The following is a 14,267-nucleotide window of genomic DNA, read 5'->3' as shown; positions in this document are numbered from 1 at the left end:
GCGCCAGTGTCATTAATTTAGGCATCGGAGTTTTTATCGCACAGTAAGATTATAGTAAGCCATGGAGTCGATAATAAGATTAAAGTTAAAGTCATGCTCATCCTCATACTCATTCAGCAACTTTGCCTGAAAGCCTTTATAAATATCATGAGCTTACGCTTCTATTTTTTATTTATTAAGTAGAATTCAAACGTAATTATTATTATATAACAATTATAGTTAATCATACTATATTGATATAATATATATAATATTGCGATGTAACTGATTGTAGGTGTGAAGTTGCGTTTCATCATATATATAAAAAGGAGTCCCTGTTTCCCTTGGTCACGGCACCACGCGTGAACGCCGTTTTTAGGGTTCCGTAGTCAACTAGGAACCCTTATAGTTTCGCCATGTCCGTCTGTCTGTCTGTCCGAGGCTTTGCTCCGTGGTCGTTAGTCCTAAAAAGTTGAAATTTGGCATGGATATATAAATCAATAAAGCCGACAAAGTCGTAGAATAAAATCTAAAAAATATTTTTTTTTTAGGGTACCTCCCCCTACACGTAAAGTGGGAGTGAAATTTTTTATTTTGCTTCAACCTTACTGTGTGGGATATCGTTTGAAAGGTCTTTCAAAACTAATAGGGGTCTTCAACAAACATTTTTTGATAAAGTCAATATATTTGGAGATAATCGCTCCGAAAGAAAAAAAAAATGTGTGCCCCCCCTCTAACTTTTGAACCATACGTCAAAAAAATATGAAAAAAATCGTGGAAGTAGAGCTTAAGAAAGACATTAAATGAAAGCTATAGCGGACATGATCAGTTTAGCTGTTTTTGAGTTATCGCAACAAGTTTCCCCTTCATTGTAAAAAGACGTACAGTTCATCCACAGTTCATCCCTTGGTTAATAATCTACTATACTTTAAGCTCCAGTTTAGCTTATTGTGACGGAAGAGTAACTACAGAACCCTACTCTGAGCATGGCCCGATATGGTCTTGGCCGATTTATTTGTGTTTGTTATTCTCGGAAGAAGGTTCTTATGAAAAAAAAAGTTGCGGGAAACATTAGAGAATTTAAGAAAACTTAATGACCATATAAGGCGACAGTAGCGATGGGAAAATTTTCAGTTTTGTCAATTTACCCCATTTCATACACAAGTGCACTTCACGCACATTGCTTCAGTTTACAGGGACAGGTCAATGACCCATAATGTTTTTTTTAAGATAGCATTTTTAGTTAAGTATTTACCACTGGCCTCCTTTGAGGAACAGAAACTGTAAAAGCGTTCCATTGAAAGAAGAAAGAGAAACGATACATTGTAATCTTGCTTTCCGTGTCTGTTCACGTTACAATGACGTATTTAAATGTAAATAATCTAATTCATTTGATTGTTGACTGATTCCTTTGGTGAGATACGCGTTACCATTACTTTGGTGAGATACGCGTTTTTAAAATTAAACCGTATTAAACCAGATGTCTTTATGTCAGATGTAAAATGTTATGTAGGTATTATGCGGTTTTTCATAAGCCGCAAAATCAATTTAATGGGAACGTCAATAACATTTTTATCACTCGTTAGAACGTGACAGACATGGTGACAAATGATAAAGAGCCGACCATCTTAGCCCTACTGATCGCTACTGTATATACTCGTATCACCACTGCTGCCATGTTATAATTTTTTGAATCACAGCAAGAGTTTCGGTCAGCACTCGTACCTATAAGGAATGCGATGGAGAAGAGATTACATGCATCACTTGGCGATTTCCAGGGATGGTGCCCTGTGAAAAAAAGGAAATCTAAGAAAAGACAGCGTAATATGAAAACCTCAACCGAAGTTTTGTCTCAGGGGTGCGTACTGCACCATCAACCCTTGTAGTATGGGTCGTTAGTGACAAAAAGATCTCGAACCTTAATTTTCTTGAATAAAGCATGAAACTTGGCACAGTTGTTCCTGATATCAAAGTAAGCCGATTTAGATCGGGAGCCTCTCCTCTGGGGCCCGAGAGGGGGGGTTAAAATACCGCTCCGCACGGCTTCATTATAAAATTATTAACCATCCCTATGCAGCTAATAGGTCTAGTTTGGTATCAATTTCGGATAAATTAATAACGTGGAATTAATTTCCGTCGTATAAAAACGGCATTTTGTTGAATAAATTTAAAAAATATCACAAAAAAATAAAATTTCTTTACTGTTTTTTTGATTTTCATTTATTGTACAAATTAAACTGCTTGGTTTATTTACATTCAAAAAATATGATAATGAAGCCTATTTAAATGCAGATTAGAAAAACATTACATATCTTACCTCTATTAAAAGTAAATTTCCTAAAATAAAATTATAACGTCTTGCGCTAGTGAATATATCTTTACCGGCATCGCACAGTGTTTTACTTTGCCTCTGTTTTATGGCATAACTTTATGCTTTTATTCATTGTAAAGCCAGCGGTCAACCAGTTGCAAATATTGTAAAATATTAATCATAGAATTTTTCAAAGCTAAGGTCAATGGTCAACGGGAAAACTTGTTTATATTTAATTAAGTATTATACCTAAAGCTTTAATATTTTTATACTCGTTTCAAATTAATTAAATACACGGCTTCTAAAAATTACAGCTTTGTACGATCGATATCTTGGGCGAAAAAATAAATATATTTTACACATTTATTTGCCTATCATGATTGTTTTCTTAATGTCGCACCTTATTTTAATGCCATAAGATGTAAAATATGTATACTTATCAACTCTCAAAATTTGCATTTTTTATCTTGAAGGACATCGGACTTCTACCGTTTCTAAGTTGCCTTGAAGTTTCTATGGAAATAGGGTTGTCGCATAAAAGATTCCAAAAAAGTGATTATTTCAGAAATATTTCATAGTGCCATCGTAGTTCATTGTCGTTCTTACCTGTCCGCGATACCTACGCTTTATAACAAGTCTTTATATTATAGATAGATAAGCACTTTTCAAAGTCTCAATGGTTAGTAGTTCATCGGTACATACTCGTACTTACGGATTCACATGATGCTTCTCCTGAACGATGAAACTTAAAGGTTTACAGGTGTAGCAATTAATAATAAAAATACACTATTTACATCAGTATACTCAATTATTATAAAAAACAAGTCAGTTTACATTCAAACATTCATTCAAACAAATAGTGAAGATTTTTTTATCGAGCGAACTTTTTATAAGTTTTTTGTCATGTAATGTTACTAATCGTACGAGTATCCTACGTCCTACGATTTTGAAAAGGTTCTAAAAAAGAAATTACATACCGAGGTGGTATGTAATTTCTTTTTTATAATTCACTTTCGATAATTCACTTATATAATAATTTGAATACTTCATACTATGACTGTGACAACGGGCCGCCATTTGCGAACTAAATAGCTCCGCGGCACAAAGTTGACGCCCCGCCCGCTTCGGCACAATGTGTGTGGGGTCATTTAGCAGAGCTAGTTCGTCATCTATGTTTATTATCAATCGCTGGTATTTGCAAACAAATGACAACATGGCGCGCGCATTCGTCGAGCGGGCTAGGCGCTAGGCGGGCCGCTCCAATTTTACGTTTTTTTTCATAGAACATCTTCTGTTTCACGTGCGGAACTGTGGCGAAACTTCTCTTTCGCTCTTATGGAATTTCCTATAGATTCAATGTACTAAATCTAATTTCATAGGACCGCAATTCAAAGCGCTCCGCTTCGCAATTACGTATGAAATTATAGCAGTAGGCGAGTAGTCATATGCTAATGAATAATAATTACTTATTTAACTATTATTGACTTGTTTACGATAGAAACATTAATAATGAATAAGTAGTAGATACTATAATTTAACTATGATTATTTATGGGAGTGCACTAAGGTCCGACCGAGATCTCGGTCTCGGCATTCTTGGCCAAAATGGGCCGAGATTCTTGCCGAGACCGAGACTAGGTTATCATTGGTGAATTTGAATTTTCCGCGCACGATTGCCGGGGTCTAAGCCACCCATTGGTTGTGGTTGCATCGCCTGGTTGGTGTGACGTTTTTTGTGATTTTGATTGCTTTCGTACCCACATTTTAAGCCAATTACTTATCAATACTAAGTGTTGGGATCGGATAGGCGCAGTTGCAAGTAATGATTTGTTCATTTGGGTCTTTTCGTTTTGTGGTTGTTGTTATTGATGAATAAATGAGTTTATATTATTATCGTGATGTAACTTAGATTAACTTGTTGTGAGTGGAAGATGACCCTGGATATTTTAATACTAAATATATACCTATGTGTTAACGGGAAAAAGCAAAGCAGTAGGTAAGTACAAAACGACACCTGGGGCGGATTTTTTGGGTTAAAATATAGAACTCTTTATTTTGATTATTGTTTTAGTACCTCTTTTTGTGCACTTCCGTACTGAAAAAACCGGCCAAGTGCATGTCGTACCACGCATAATGGAAGGTTCCGTACGTTCACACAATACAAAAAAGCCATACAAGCAAAAGAGCGTATGTTAGATGCACTTTCGTAATTTTAATAAGATCAGTTTTTTTTTAAACTCTTAAATGGCTTAACCGACCATATTCAAAATAATTTTCCTGATAATTTATTTCCTTCCAAATAATCTAAATCCAAATTTGGTTATAAAGCATATTGTATAGTTTATGAGTATTATGGCTGTGACATACGCACAGACCGACAGACATAAGGACATGACGAAACTGTAAGGGTTCACCTTTTGCCATTTTGGCTATGGAACCCTAAAAATACTATTTAATAGTGCTATGAATTAATTATGATAACTTTTTTGTGATAAATCGTCGAATTTCGATTATAAAAACATTTTTAGTGCAAAATTCGTCTTTTTTTTCTATTTTATAAATTCTCGGTCTCGGCCGAGACAAAAAGAGCGTTCTCGGTCGGACCTTAGAGTGCACTGCACAAGTGCTCCTTAAGGCGGGCCGCTACCGCTGGAGACCGACTAAATGTGTTGTTCATGTGGATCCTATAATGACAAGTGGAAAATAATGCTCTAAAATACATATGGTTTATATTAAGAGGTATGGTTTATATAAACCTTGTTGGAAGTCGCATAAGAAGTTTCACTCAAAAATATTTTAAATTAAGATTTATAAAATAGATTTAATAATACACATTTTCCAAGATGGCTGCGATTCCTCAAGGTCCCCAAATGTCAAATCGCGTGGATATGAAAATTACATAGAAATAGGATAGTATAGAACGACTGTCAAACTTGGAAAGTGTGACCAAAAATGAAATGCAAGTGTGTGCGTAAATTGTCTATGTGCGAACAAAAATAGTGATGTCATGTTACAACATATTAATAATTTATCGATGTTTAACTCCTTTATCGACTACTTTTTCAAATGTGTTTGAAAAAGTTGGAAATGATAAAGTTGAAGTTGTTTGAAAATGTGTTCGCAAAGAGTTGACTTACCAAAGAAAATTTGAATTTCGCGCCTTTTCCTGCTGACAACTTGGGTTGGATGTGTATACGCTGTGTACAAGTATACGCTGTCTTGTGTTTCCTTGTGTTGGCGGCAAAGCCGTGGAAAAGTGGTTAAAATGTAAGTACTGTGTTGGAAAGTGAAGTTTAAATTTATCGCTAAACATGTACACGTTCAAAAAAGGTATTATAACAATCGTTATTATTTTAAGTCGGTTATAAAGGTAATATCTTAATGATGTCTTGTGAACAACTAATTCCATACCTACTAATATACCGACAAGTTATCGATACAGTCATATGAACATTTTGTCAAGCCCTAGCGTAAAGTAACAGTTTAGGTTTTTACACAAAATATTCTAAATTATTGACTAATATGATGAAATATTAACACACAATTGAAGAAAAACTTATAATGAACTGTTATAATTGGTTTTTTAAACTTTTTATGCTGTTAATTTGATAAAATATCGTTACGAAAATTTCGCTAGGAATATCATAATTACCTGTGAAATGAGTATTTTCCTGGGTTTTTTGGCCCTGAAATACTACAACCCGGCACACAACATGACACCATCGTCACCGAATTACTTAATGTATAATTTTCTTTTTGATTCGCTTATATTTTTCACGTTAAAAAATACGGCAATATGATTTTGGCCGCCTCGGCCGCCTTCGAACTCAAAATTGGTTACGTTTTCTCATATGTAGTCTGCCTCTTTTGCACTTATGGCTTGTTCATATACGTCATGGCTTCCCTTTCGCACTCTTCATCTGTCTGTCAAGCGAAGCGACTGACATGTCTCTGGAAAATTACATACATACCAAATTTCAGGACTGTTCAAGAGATTTCGAGGTTTGATCTATTCCGACTGTGCTAAAAGTGGTTAGTGGTTTGTGATATTCTATTTAAGTGCGAAAGAGATGGAAAACCACTTTCGTTATATCGAGATACCACATTGCATTGTATAAAGAACTGTTCAATTAGTGTAAATTCTCTATGGTCTGACAATAACATACGTTGTATCGATTGGACGATTAGGAAATGATCGGTAAAATTTAAAGTTGCATGGAGGATTTTTAAAGGAGGATTTTTACAATATGAAGTCCTTACTATTCGGTCAATTTACTTATACTATTGTCAATTTTATAATGAAGTGGTTGATTATGCACTTTCAACCTTATATTCTGGCAGCAGTAGTATAGGTAACTTAGCCACAAAAACAAGTGACAATTATTAATTCTCAGTGCCAGTTATAAGGTTGCTACATAACATAGAAGAAAATATTTTATATATTTTTTTTTAATTTGCCACGTTCCAAAGGGCATACCACTTACAATAAAAAAGAGCATGGAGTTATTGCTGCCAGAAGACCGCTTAATGGGCAAATGGAGAAAGTTTTTCTTTTACGAGTTAATGGAAAACGCCTCCGTTTTGTTCCACTTCAAATTGGATTTGTATTCGAAAAAAGGTATTTCTTCGGTTAATTTACTAGTATAATTTTATTTATCTATTTATTGCTAGGGTTTCTGGTGTGCCACATTGTCGGTTTCCGATTAGATCGATTTCATTTTGAAGCTTTATGGAAATTGCATCTTATTGACAATCGACAACCCCAACTGACATATTTATTATCATACAATCATTGAAAAATACTAACAGCGTAGTATATGAGTATACATATGACGGCATAAGTATAAAAAATCTAAAAAGAGTTTCTCACATAGTTGCGACTATTCTTATGTACATCACAAATATGTGTTTGGAATACGGAGCTTTTCCTGAAAAGTTAAAGAGTTCAGTTATTAAGCCTATACACAAGGGGGATAGTAAATATTTTCGGATATTTATGTTGGTGGATATTTGATTAATTAGAATATTCGGATTGCAAACCCTACATGTAACTTCCTAGTAGTGACACAAATAATGTAAATACTGCGAGGAGGATCTTGTTTACGAAAAAACAGAGCGATAGAGTATATTCCTCCAACACAGGATGCTCTCCTACAGCATATAAAAAGGGCTTACCAGACGCTCATTTGGACCAATTGCCTGAATAGCGACCCACAAGCGCTAGACTCTTGTAATTGGGGTTGGGAAAAGAAAATTGATGGACCAGCGTACCCCCCTTTGTAGAAAACCCTTTCTGATGCTAGCCTCAGTTGCAAAGGAGCTATTGTCTTGCAAGTGCAAAGAGCTTTGCACAAGGAGTCGGTGCGTAAAATATGGAATTAAATGCACTATGCTTTGCGTATGCGAAGGTGCAGGCTCTGCGACAAAATAATATGTAAAAAATAAATATTTTTCTTTATGTAGTGTGTAACTTTAATTAGCTAGATCCGGAGTAAATTACAATAAAACGATCTCAGTATTTTTAATTTGGTTTTAATAATATTTTTTTTTATGGAAAACATTACTAAAAATATCGTTCAGCAAAGGTACCTTTACTTAAACGTCATTTACGTTGCACATTGTATTGAATCAGCCATATGACTGTTGGTGGTGTCATCCGGTATGGAACAAAAATAGTGCACCTTTTTACCGCTAAGGGAACCGACTAATTAGTTGTTCTTTAGATGTACTGACGTTTTCGTAGACATAGCGACACCTCGTCTTTCTATTAGATTATGTGACCTTCGTTGTAGTGAGTTTGTATTTTGACCTTGTATTCATGAAAATTCATGGATATAACTCCTGTAAGTTATTATCATCTTTGTTTTCTCGTTTTATTGTTTTTCTTATGCTCGTGGCTGAGTTAGTAAAAGGAGTAGCATATTCTGACGACATGAACTTTGCTGAGTTGATTTTGGCTGTTAGCTTTTCACTGAAATTATTTTGGCGATGTGGCCATCTTGCTCTCGAAACAACGGCATTTCCAATATTTGACATTACAGACTTTTTGGTATTTACGTGCTGTCGAAAATTATATCTAAGCTCAACTTTAGGCGTCTTTTTATATTGAATTAAGGTCTTATATCTGTCTTCTAGTATGCTCGGTAAAAAATTATTTATGGCTCCATCTTCTTGTGTTCCTATAAATAGTAACATTCTTTAAAAAAAAGTTAACGGTTTGTTAATAGACAGTTTTATTACACGTAAAGTGGGGTTACATTATGTAAAACAAACATGCCTTATTGCCTTTGCTCAAAAAGTAATACAAATAAGAGTTTATGTAGTATGTTACCTAAATTATAAAAAAACTAATAACGAAGGATGGGCAGATTTGTATGAACTCTGGCCTAGAAACCAATAATGACAAGCCATATACCATTGGGGCGGTATTTTAATATTTTACAACTTTTTGTATGGCGGAGAATCTGGAATCGCTGTGTAATAAAAGTTATGGCAAGATAAAAAACATTTCATCATCAAGATTACTTTTATTGTTGTTGGGTTTTAGTTCTGTATAACGGTTTTTAAGCATTTGATAAAAATAGACATAAGAAAACAACCAAATATCGATATACCTAACAACCCTTTGAACGCCAAGAACACCTAAATATGTAGCGTGTTGTCCTACTCTGGACGCCAAGAACGACTTTAGGCGTACGCTTTCAAAGTAACATTATTTCTTTCAAGTAAGGTTTATTTTGGCTCTCTTGTAGCAATACCGATGCAAAGTGTTCAGAAAGTTCAACAATTTACCACTAGTTAAACATGAGGTTCGTCAATTATGAGCTATGTTAAGTTCCCATCTGGAAGATTAAATACTTCGTGTCTTCCTGCACCAAGGCACCAAATTATAGATACTACCTATGACAATGTGCACAGCTTCCGCTAGTCTGACGCCCTGTCAAACAAGTGCAGTAATATTCTGCTATCGCACGTATGCTGATTGCGTCCCTAATTATCAAAATATAACACCAATATGTTTTCGCTCTTATGTTCTTGTCGTTCGTGTAGTCAATATTGTATTAGATCACTAAGTCCGACCAGCGACAGTTTACAGAAACCAATAAGAGAACCAGAATATACGCTATGATGGAAAAGTACAAAATCCATTTAAATATCTGGAACAGAATGACACAAAAAACAAATGAAAGTATAAAAATCAAAAACATGACACAAAATCATCGACAGTAACAAAACCTTCACAATCTGTAAAGCGATACATGAACTTACTATAGAAAAAAACTACATAGTAACGTTTCAACTCAACTATTATGCATCGATAACTTTCTTCACACAAAGATTTGGGACTATCTGCCATAGATTTTAGAACTTAGAATAAGCTATTCATTGACATAGCGCATTTAATGCATTTTACGGGCACCACCCGTGGTGGATAATAGAAATTTGATTTTTCATAGCTTCGAGGGAAAGCAGACTTGAGAATTTGATACTAAATTTAAATTGATTAGTACTCGAAAAATAATCACTACCTCTCTCAATAAAGGCACGTGTATAATAAAATTTACCCTATTGTATTTCACTATATTGTACCTATGTACTACGAGTGTTGTTTCCATCCCAGCGGGTAGACTGGACTAGTTCATGCTGATTTTTAATGCCACATTATAAACGTATTTATTTGGATAACATGCATTTTCATGTTTATCACTATTAGTCCAAGGAATATTCATTATTAAAACATTAAACTTCCAAGATTTTCCGTGTATTGACTATCTATGACTGTATGAATAAAAAATAGTGATTTTAATGAGGAGGTAAGTTTGATTTTTTTTAAATGGTTTATTGCATCACTAATTATTTGATTATCTTTAAATTTTATTTAAGAGTAATTTATTGTAATAATGGTAATTTATTTTACACCTACATACTTTTAATGTAATGGGTTTATATCTGAATAACATTATTATTTATTTATTTTTGCTCAAAGGTGGTGTGAAAAGCAAGAATATGTCCAAGAGTACGGTATATGTAAAAACCGTACTTTTATTTTTGTATCTTTATTTAGATGAATTCAATTTCACATTCTTAAATGCATGAAAATACAATTATATTAATTATAAATAAAACAATCACAACAATAACAATGCATTACAGATTGTATTGGAATAGTCTTAAGTTGTTTTTATGGATTGTTTTTGACAGTCATACAAATAGTGGAAATAAAATTATTTTGCTCCCCTGTGACACAATATACCAATTCAGTCTCTAATAAATTCATGTAAGACGAATGAATGCATCTAATGGCCGAGCGGTAAGATGCGTTGGGTTATGTTTATAAATGGGGTCTGACGAAAAGTCATCCGTAACTCCGAATCAAATGTAATATTTTTAGGGCTGGTAACGTTGTTCCAAGGAAGTTTCACTCTGTAGTCTGTTGAGTTATTAAGGTTCTGAAAACTATCTATAAATTACCGATCATCAATAAATTCATAGGCGTATAAACGCTGTATAGTTTTATTAGTGTCCCACTGAAACCGTAACCGGAACCTCGTACGAATACTAATTATTAGGTACGTAGTTTTTATAAAACGGGTTTATTTTTATTGAATGCTACCATATTACTGGAGTTATATTGATGGAATAGGGAAATAATTATTAGAGTGTCCCTTATTTGGCGATTTTTAAAATTAACAACGGATATAACGATGCTACGCCAAAACACCCTGAAAACAAAATTCAAGACATTCCTGTAACCCGTGCCGACTCGCAACTGAAATTCCCGTACAAATTACTATGGAGAAATTTATTCACACATTAATTTGATGATTTGTCATTGGTTTTGTGTTCGCATTGTGATTTTTTGGTGTATAACAAGGTCGATATGAAAAAAAGAAAAAAATAATTTGATACATTGTGTGGGAGAATTGCTTTAAAGTCGGGACGGGTTACAGTTACAGCAATGACATGAAATCTATTTTTAGAATGTTTTGGGATAAAATAAATCGATTTAAGGTCGATGGTCGAACATCGTTATTAATTTCTGAAAATCGTAAAATAAGGGACACCCTATTCATTTATAAGGAGGGGAACAAAAGATAATGGCGCGCCGTGCAAAACTTGCGAAAGAAGGGTTATTTATTATCTCTCTACTCTCAACTACTTCTGTTTAAAATTTAGCTCATGACGTCGCTCGGCTGTCACTAGCTATATTATACTAAAATTATACTGCTATGGTATGAAGAGTTGCGATATACAACTAAAATTATATCGAAATCAGACTTGTTTTCGTGATTTTTATTTATCACACCAACCAACTTTAACCATTTCAAATTCTTTCCATCTTGCTCCAACGTACCTTAAGTAATTGTTATATGATGTAGTCAGACTAGCAAATTCATGTCGCAGGAGTAAAATAACGCGAAGTTTTAATTTAGCATAGGAGATCGATCGTTCGCATCTTCAATTTACTGACTATTTATATAATACCGCTCTTTTTACACACAATGTTGGTTTAAAACTGCCATGTTGGTGCCATACTATATAAAAAAAATCTACATGTATGGATCACTTTTTCTCAGACATTGCCATTTCTAAGAAACTGCTAATAATGACTCCTCGGTAGCTATACCGGGTGTTTCCTGTAACAGGAGCAATAAATTAAATTGTAGGCTGTACTTCAGAGACTGTTAAAAATAAGTAATGTTTTAATTTATATTACACATTGAAGTTAATTCTAAGACGCAATGTATTGCGAATTTTGTTACGTTTAAAGCGTGACAAGCAACGTCAAACACACTGATGTCAGCATACACAGCATATGTAAAAGATAAAATCTAAGGATATCATAATTTTTAAAAGTTGTTAATCAAAAATTATAACGTTTTAGGAGTACAATATATGGTTTAATTATTTGCTCGTGTTACAGGAAAAACCCGGTATATAAATCCAAATGATAACTTGTTTACCTATAATAAAAACATACCAGTGTTGACATGCTGAGGGTCTTCAACCATGTTTGAAAAGCCAACATTTCGATCTTTTAATACTAATGTTACTCGTCTATCCTCTTTTTGGATATGTGTGCGAATAGGTTTCTTAGTAATTGTTTGCATGCACCCGCTTGGATAACAGTAAGCCGGTTGGTCGATGCACATTTGCACACATGTACATAGTGGCGGCGTGTTGTGAAATTCGGCGAATATTAAGTTGAAAAAATTTTCTACTAATTTAGCGTCTCTCGCACCTTCGCAAATGGTAGATTTGTCGTTTATAGTCAGTTGATTGAGGTACTGACACAATGACACTGTAAAACAGATGTAAATACAAGGTTAAGTAGGTACATTTTTTACCAATGCATCAAAGTAAAACATGTTAGGCCGGCCCTAGACATACAATAACTTAGGACAATATTTTTATGGCGCAATATAATTGAACTACCCCTTGCGATCAAACGATCTATAAAACTGTGAAATTACTTTGATGCGTCTGCCACTGCCGTCATGTGTGTAGTGTGTTTCTTGGATCATATTTTGTTGCCTCTGGAAACATCTCTTTGTAATTAGACAACAATATTTCATAAGCATGTTTTTTTCACGGTTATGATATTCAGTGGACTTGATATTCCACAGAGTCGGCAATTTTCTATATAGTTGTATACATTTGAGAAGAAATTCCCGTTCTTTAATTTTTATATCCGCCATTTTTTTCTATACGCGTATGCTGTCATCGTGGCGGCTAGACATAAACTAAAAAATATTGTGCAATACTGTCCCTAGACGGTGTAATAAAAATTAAACTTGCTCAAACTTCTGTTCAATCATTGCGCAATCTTCAATACTAACCCTAAACGGTCAAAAACATTGCACAATTCTTAATTTTATGCATTTAATTAGTCATTAAGGGCCTGCCTTAGGTAGGTATTCTACAAATTGCACGATCGCTGGTGTGTAAGAATAAAGACACAACACAAAAATTACTTACGTTTAAATATTGTAAATATGATGAGATATATTTCTTTCTCTGACATGTTAATATTATCCTGTTGTTACTTTTCTATTCGTCTAAAATCAGGGAAAAGAAAACAGTAGAGTTTTTACAACTGTCACTACATATAATAAGTGTCTTTGACAGTTTAAGCGACTAAGCGAAGCGAATCTTATGGCACGATGTATTGCATGATATCTTAATATGTATAAGGTTAAGTGGGTTAAGACGAATATAGTTTGCTTTGTTTGGGACAAGACCAAACTAGCAAAACATGCATGGCTAAAGAGTCGTAATGGTGAATTCTGGTTTCGTTGCCAGTCAGGTCTAACAATTGCCTCATCTATCGTGGTCGGATAGGGATACGCGGCCGGCAACCCCGTTTCTCGCCGAGATTTATATAGTGCTTTTCTCAAACTTGCAATGAAATAATAATAAAAAATAGGATGATGATGATGATGATTGTTTCATGTCCTAATGTGATAGGTTATTCAATGCGTGGGGTATTGAAGGGGAACAAAAATGTAATTATTTGGGCGCTACGACGCACGCCGTTTTTTTAATGTTTTTTTTTTTTATTATAACTTCGGGGTTACTAAAAGGGTACTTAACGAAAATTTGATTATTTTTACGCTACGACGCACGGTTTAGGAGATACAGCCCTATAAAGATTTCTGCATGACTGAAAAAAAAAACTTTATGGGGCTGTATCTCCTAAACCGTGCGTCGTAGCGCAAAAATAATGAAATTTTTGTTTCCCTTTAAAGTCCCGAAATGATATTTAACAAACACAAAAAAGAAAAAAAAATACATATGGGCTGAATTGGTTTTTTATGATTGAATGTCCAGACGTGCCATAATTTGACATTTAATAACAAAAGAACGTAACTGGTTAAACTTCAGACCTGACAGTACGGGTCTCCTGCGCATTTTTAAATATGTGTTCGATCTCGACGTACTGGGTTCTGTTTTTAGGGTTCCGTAGCCAAATGGCA

At 34.3% G+C, this 14,267-nt stretch overlaps 1 protein-coding gene across 1 annotated transcript; it reads right to left on the bottom strand.

Moving 5' to 3' along the window:
* Positions 1-4,755: 4,755 nt before the first annotated feature.
* On the bottom strand, positions 4,756-14,064 carry LOC133518941 (uncharacterized). The gene is made up of 3 exons (XM_061852740.1): positions 13,270-14,064; positions 12,272-12,592; positions 4,756-8,468 (listed from the first exon to the last, which is right to left on the bottom strand). Exons 1-3 carry the CDS (start codon positions 13,313-13,315, stop codon positions 8,116-8,118), a joined length of 720 nt encoding a protein of 239 aa, XP_061708724.1. The 5' UTR covers positions 13,316-14,064; the 3' UTR covers positions 4,756-8,115.
* Positions 14,065-14,267: the final 203 nt, after the last annotated feature.

This window comes from Cydia pomonella, chromosome 1 (assembly GCF_033807575.1).
Source record: "Cydia pomonella isolate Wapato2018A chromosome 1, ilCydPomo1, whole genome shotgun sequence".
In the NCBI taxonomy this organism is placed as follows: domain Eukaryota; kingdom Metazoa; phylum Arthropoda; class Insecta; order Lepidoptera; family Tortricidae; genus Cydia; species Cydia pomonella.
The sequence above is the reverse complement of the archived record's forward strand: the minus strand, read 5'-3'. Positions and strand labels throughout refer to the sequence as shown.